This window comes from Dipodomys ordii, unplaced genomic scaffold (assembly GCF_000151885.1).
Source record: "Dipodomys ordii isolate 6190 unplaced genomic scaffold, Dord_2.0 Scaffold62, whole genome shotgun sequence".
NCBI classification, from domain to species: domain Eukaryota; kingdom Metazoa; phylum Chordata; class Mammalia; order Rodentia; family Heteromyidae; genus Dipodomys; species Dipodomys ordii.
This window is the reverse complement of record NW_012267278.1, coordinates 3,186,038-3,192,026: the sequence shown is the minus strand read 5'-3', so window position 1 is coordinate 3,192,026 and position 5,989 is coordinate 3,186,038. Positions and strand designations below refer to the sequence as shown.

Sequence of the window (5,989 nt, the reverse complement as noted above, 5' to 3'; positions counted from 1 at the left end):
GGGCGCACACGCGGGCCGCACGCGCCGCTCTCGGAGCCGGGCCCAAGTTTCCTTTGTTTCCCCAGGACCTGCCATCTTCCCCCCCAAAAAAAGTCGCAGCTTTAGGGGGGCAGTGAGACAGCCGCCAGCATACACAGCCCCAACCCCGCGGGGGGCGCAGCGCCGGGGCCAGGAGTGGGAGCGGGTCGGGGGGGGGGTATGCGGGGGGCCGTCCCTCGGGTTTGGGGGTTTTCTCCGTCGCAGAGGACGGAGCACTGTCCTGGCTTGGCAGAGCCTGGGGCCCTGGCGCTGCCCCCTTGGCAACCGGACCCAGGCGCCGGCTCGGGCCAGCCCTTCCCGGCTGCGCTGCGGGGGACAGAGGCGGCACCCCGGGCCGGGGGCCAGGCTGGGGGTGTGGGAGAGATCGGAGGCCGTCCCGGCTTCCCACCCCCGCCGCTGGCTTGGTATTCGGAGGTGGTACGAGGCGATGTGTGTGCTCACCCACCCGGGCATCTCCTGCCCCTCCTCCGCCCCCTGGGTGCGGACGCGCGGGGTCCCACACTGCAAAGGGCCGGGGCTGGTGGATTGGGACAAAGAGGAGACCGCCCACCCTGACCAGGTCCCCCTCCCCGTGGGACTCGAGTCGCAGAGCCGCCCTCCCCAGGGACTGAGCCCGGGAAAACCTCGCCGGCGGTCCCACCAAGAATTCCTTGCACCTCTTGAATTCCTGGGGACACACTTCTTCCCTGTCCGTTGCAATGGACTTGTGAAAGCTTCCAGGGTAAAGCCATTTACTTTTCCGCGGTCGCCATCCCCTAATGTCGTGAGCTGGTGGCCGTCCTGCAGATTCTAATGGAATATTTCTTCCAATCACTGTATTGTGAACACTTCAAAGTGAGCGCTGGACTCGTGGTACTGGTGACCTATTTGGGTGTGTTGTTGTTTCAGTTGCAGGAGTTAACCTATTTTATTTAACATTTACTCCAGATGTGTTTAGAGTCTTAAAAGCAAAACAGACCCAACCTAGTAAGAATGTGAATGTGTTTAAATTTCACATTTCCAGAACAGTCGTTAAAAAAAAATCCAGGGTTCATTTTATGAGGCAAAGTGACAATGGAATCCACAGTAGCTGCCTGCGACTGAATGGGCGCAGCCCTCGTGGCCAGCCAGCGTCTGCTGCTGTTACTGGGGCTCAGTAACTTTCCACGTTTGGATGTGGTTGGGGACACAGGAATTTCTGTCCGGCACCGCTGGACTGTCGTGTGGAACAGTTGCCACATTGTATAGAAACGCGACTTTTCTGCGCAGATTCGCCACTCCTCTTTTGAAAAAGAACAGTCCTATGCTTGGCTCAGGAGTGGCTAATTCCAAAGACCCTGCCTTGAGAACGCCCTTCCAGAATCTCCCCATAGGGCTGGGCACTGGTGGCTCACACCTGTGATCCCAGCTACCCAGGAGGCTGGGGTCCAAGCATCCAGCCAGCCCAGGCTGGAAAGTCAATAGAACACTAGTTGGAGGGGGAGGGGGAAGCCAGGGACAACACCCAGTCCCTGAGTTCAAGCCCCAGGATTGGCACGCGTGTGTGTGTGTGCGCACGCACACACACACACACATACACACACACACACCAGAATCTGCTTGCTGGCCAACTGGTGGTCTTTGTAGGCTCCATTTATTTTGTTCTTCATCTTTTTCCCCCATAGCTCTCCTCTTCCTCTCCCTCCTCCTCTTCCTCTTTTCTGTACTAACAAAGAAACAGTGAGTGGTTCAGAGTTAGTCTCTGCCCTGTTGGAATGCTGGCTGTGTGACTTTCACTTGAGGCAGAAAGCCTCAGTTTCTTCATCTGTAAAATGGAGACAATAATACCATTGTGAAGTGTATGAAGTGTGTGTGTATGTGAGACAGAGACAGAGACAGAGACAGAGACAGAGAGAGACTGAGAAATACCCACCTCATATAGTAGCTCTCATTGGGCATTTGCTCCTCCACTGAAGACTCCAAGATCTAGAAGGTTATTTACCATCTCTGAACTATGTGATTCAAGTTGAACATAATCCCCAAGATCTATGCTTTGTGAGCCCTCTCCTCAGCAGCGAACAAAGACAAGGCTTACCTCCTCCCGTCCACCAAGAAACTCACACACTCACTTCCTTACCCTGATGTCCTAACTTGGTCAATTCTGTGCCCTGGGGACTTAGCACAGGCAAAGGAACCCTCTGAACCCATCCCCAACCAGTTCCTACACAGGAACTGTGACTCCAGTGCTGGTGGCTCATGCCTGTAATGGTTCGAAGCCAGCCCACGGAAGAAGGAAGAGGAGGAGGGGGAAGAGGAGGAGGAGGAGGAGGAGGAGGAGGAGGAGGTGGTGGAGGAGGAGGAGGAGAACCTGACTAAAAATTCTCCTTTTGGCTTCTTTTTACTTGTGAGCCCTTCTTCCTATTTTTCCTCCTCCTCTGGTTTTCTATAGTTTTGTTTTTCCCTTAGCTAATAATAACGGGTACCACCGGGTTAAATGGAGAACTTTATCAGTTGCCTTATTGTTGTTCTTTCTTTGAGCAGGTACTGAAGCTTGAATTCAGGGCCTTGAACTCACTTGGCTTACTTGATTACAGCCATGTCTTTCACTTGAGTCATGTCTCCAGTCCAGCATTTTGATGATTACTTAGAAGTAAGAGTTTCTAGCTGGGCACCCTGGGCTCATACTTGTAATTAATCATAGCTAGGAGACTGAAATCTGAGGAGCCCAAATCATAGCCAGTCCAGGCAGGGACATCTATGAGACTTTTATCTCCATTTACCACCAGAAGTAAAGACATGGCTCAAGTAGTAGAGCACTAGCTTTTTTTTTTTTTTTTTTGGTCGGCCGTGGGGCTTGAACTCCGGGCCTGGGCGCTGTCCCTCAGCTCTTCAGCTCAAGGCGAGCGCTCTACCACTTGAGCTACAGCGCCACTTCCGGTTTTCTGGTGGTTTATTGGAGATAGGAGTCTCACGGTCTCTCCTGCCCAGGCTGGCTTTGAACCGCGATCCTCAGATCTCAGCCTCCTGAGTAGCTAGGATTACAGGCGTGAGCCACCAGCACCCGGTAGCACTAGCTTTGAACAAAAATCTTAGGGACGATGTCCAGGTCCTGAGTTCAAGTCCCAGGAGAGTCTGTCCTAAGTAGCTAGGATTACACGTGTGATCCACTGCCCCCCACGGGAGGCTTATTTTAAGACACATGGCGGGTTTCCATTTTATAGAAAGTAGTACATGGGATGATTTTAGAACTGACGAGTTGCATATGTTGATGCATGTGTGAAAAGCCGTAACTCAATTTTTATATTTTTTTCATGAGGTAATATATGACATAATTTTTTCTGTTTTTAAGACATAGTTTTGCTGTGTGTAGCACCGGCTAGCCTCAAACTGGTTCCCCCTCCAAGTGCTAGGATTACAAGCCTTCAACCATACCTGGCTCTGTCACCTAATGTTTTAGTGCTGATTCTCTTCTACAGAACCACACTGAGGAAGCCTAAAGTCATCCAGGGTCACAGCTGAGTTCAAATTCAGATCCATGATTTATTTTTTTATTTTTGTCAGTCGTGGTGCTTGAACTCTGGGCCTGGGCTCTGTCCCTCAGCTCTTCAGCTCAAGGAGAGTGCTCGACCACTTGAGCCACAGCACCACTTCTGGTTTTCTGGTGGTTTATTGGAGATAAGAGTCTCACAGGCTTTCCTGCCGAGGCTGACTTCCAACCACAACCCTTAGATCTCAGCCTCCTGAGTAACTAGGATTACAGGTGTGAGCCACTTGCACTGGGCTGATCCGTGAATTTTTAACAGCCTGATTATAAGGTCCCAACACCCCAAGTACCTCCTCTGTAATGTGGGCTTCACAACACCAATGTGAGTCTGAGGGGGATGATTTGATCTTAGTGGAGTTCATGTTTGCATTTGGCAGAGGGCTGGCCCACAAGTAAGGACACACTAAGATGCTACTTGTTTCACCTGCATGAGTTCTGGCTTTTTAAGTCTTCCACTTGCACAGTGCTTGCTCTTTCCTGGGGCATCATTCAGGTGCTCTTTCATTTGTGAATCCTGAGGCCAGTAAGGCAGAATGAAGGTGTTAGTATATTTTCTTTTCCATTTCAGAGTTACTGAGACATTCACTTCCCTAAAGGCCAGTTCCAGTGTCACAATTAAAACTTTCCTGACCCAAGCCTTTTCTGCTTTGCCAACAAGAACAGAGACCACACATATCCTGTGCACCATTGCTGCACCTCGCACTCCATATACATTTGCTGCCTAAAAGAGCAGGCTAACTTGCTTTTTTAGGGTAAAATAATAAGTCTTCTTTCTAGGTGAACAGAAGATAGAAGATTTAACATTTTCTTCAGTTTTCAGAAAAATAGAAATGAAATATATCAACTCAAAAGAGTATATTCCTTCTGTGTTTTATGGCACCAAGAGTAGCTGGGATAATCCAATGTTTAATTCAAGCTCTCTTCTGCAATGAGATGTTGTGCTCATAATCTCCTTTCCTCTTTAACTCTATGGCACCCTGCATCGGATATTTCAGTTTACCTTCGGCTTTTAGCTAGGCTTTCTTCCCTACTCCAGCCTGCTCCTACCAGGAGATGGCAGAGAAAGTGGCTCAGTGGGCCTGCATAGCTGAGGACATCCCAAATCACTCTGCCAGCCACAGCCTAATTCTCTGTGGGGGTATGCTGCCCCCTGCTGGCCACAGACACTCTCTACTCTTATTGTCCAAAAAAAATCTCTCCCTTACACTATAAAGTCTTTAGCAAGGTGCTGGTGTGGTGGTTCATGCCTATAATCCTAGCACTCAGGAGGTTGAGATCTAAGGATCACAGTTCAAAGCCAGCCTGGGAAGGAAAGTCTCCTATCTCCAATAAACCACCAGAAAACCGGAAGTGGCGCTGTGGCTCAAGTGGTAGAGTGCTCGCCTTGAGCTGAAGAGCTGAGGGACAGCGCCCAGGCCCAGAGTTCAAGCCCCATGACCGACCAAAAAAAAAAAAAGTCCTGAATTTTGAAGCCTAAGGAAGCTAATACACCACACATTCCTTTTACAGTTTGTTCTCCTTTGCACTGTATAGTTAGTTGCTCAGATTATGGTGGGTCTTAAACCTCATCAAACAAGAAAACAAAAGGAAATGGAAAGAATTGTGACTTTTTTTTTGTCAGTCGTGGGGCTTGAACTCTGGGTCTGTCCACTGTCCCTCAGCTCTTCAGTTCAAGGCTAGCACACTCTACCACTTGAGCCACAGCACCACTTCCGGCTTTTTCTGTTTATGTGGTGCTGAGGAATCGAACCCAGGGCCTCATGCATGTGAGGCAAGCACGTTACTGCTGAGCCACCTTCCCAGCCCCTGTGACTTTATTTTTTGTCTCTTCTTTTACAGTGCTGGGGATTGATCCTAGAGCCTCATTTTTACCCCTGAGCTATATCCCAACACTGTGACTATTTTTAAATGCATCTTAGGGCTTATTGCTGTTGTTTTAGAAATGAAGTAAAAAGGAAATTTTAATCTCTTCAGCCAAATTTTCAATCCTTTCTTTACATTGTTTTATAAATGAAGTGAGAAGACAGGCTCTCCAGGAAGCTGATGGGATTAAAGAAAGGACCCTTGACATCTGTCCACACTGATGTTTCATATCTCTTTTTAGGGATTTAGCCTACAGATCAACTCCAGCAAATGCAAAAGGATTTATGTTCGAGGGTTCATTGCAGCATGTTTGTAACAGTAAAGGACTAGAGATCACGTAATTATCTAAAAATAGAGGTATACAGCAATGGCAGCATGTCTGCATGATAAAATATTATGAAGTTATTAAAATGCTACTCGCACAATATGTATCATGGAAGAAGGATATATATAACTGTGTATAATATTGTATTTTAAAATAACAAAAGCTGGGCTGGGAAGGTGGCTCAGTGGTAGAGCGCTTGCCTTGCATGCATGAGGCCCTGCATTTGATTCCTTAGCACCACATAAGCAGAAAAACCCGGA

The 5,989-nt window shown here is 48.7% G+C and overlaps 1 protein-coding gene across 1 annotated transcript in view; it reads left to right on the top strand.

The window, feature by feature from the left end:
• Positions 1-5,720, top strand: part of LOC105990061 — an 18,190-nt gene extending 12,470 nt beyond the window's left edge. Inside the window, 2 exon segments of the mRNA XM_013022374.1 lie at positions 244-760; positions 5,646-5,720. Of these exon segments, the coding sequence (XP_012877828.1) occupies positions 244-760; positions 5,646-5,720 (592 nt within the window).
• The last annotated feature ends 269 nt before the right edge of the window (positions 5,721-5,989 follow it).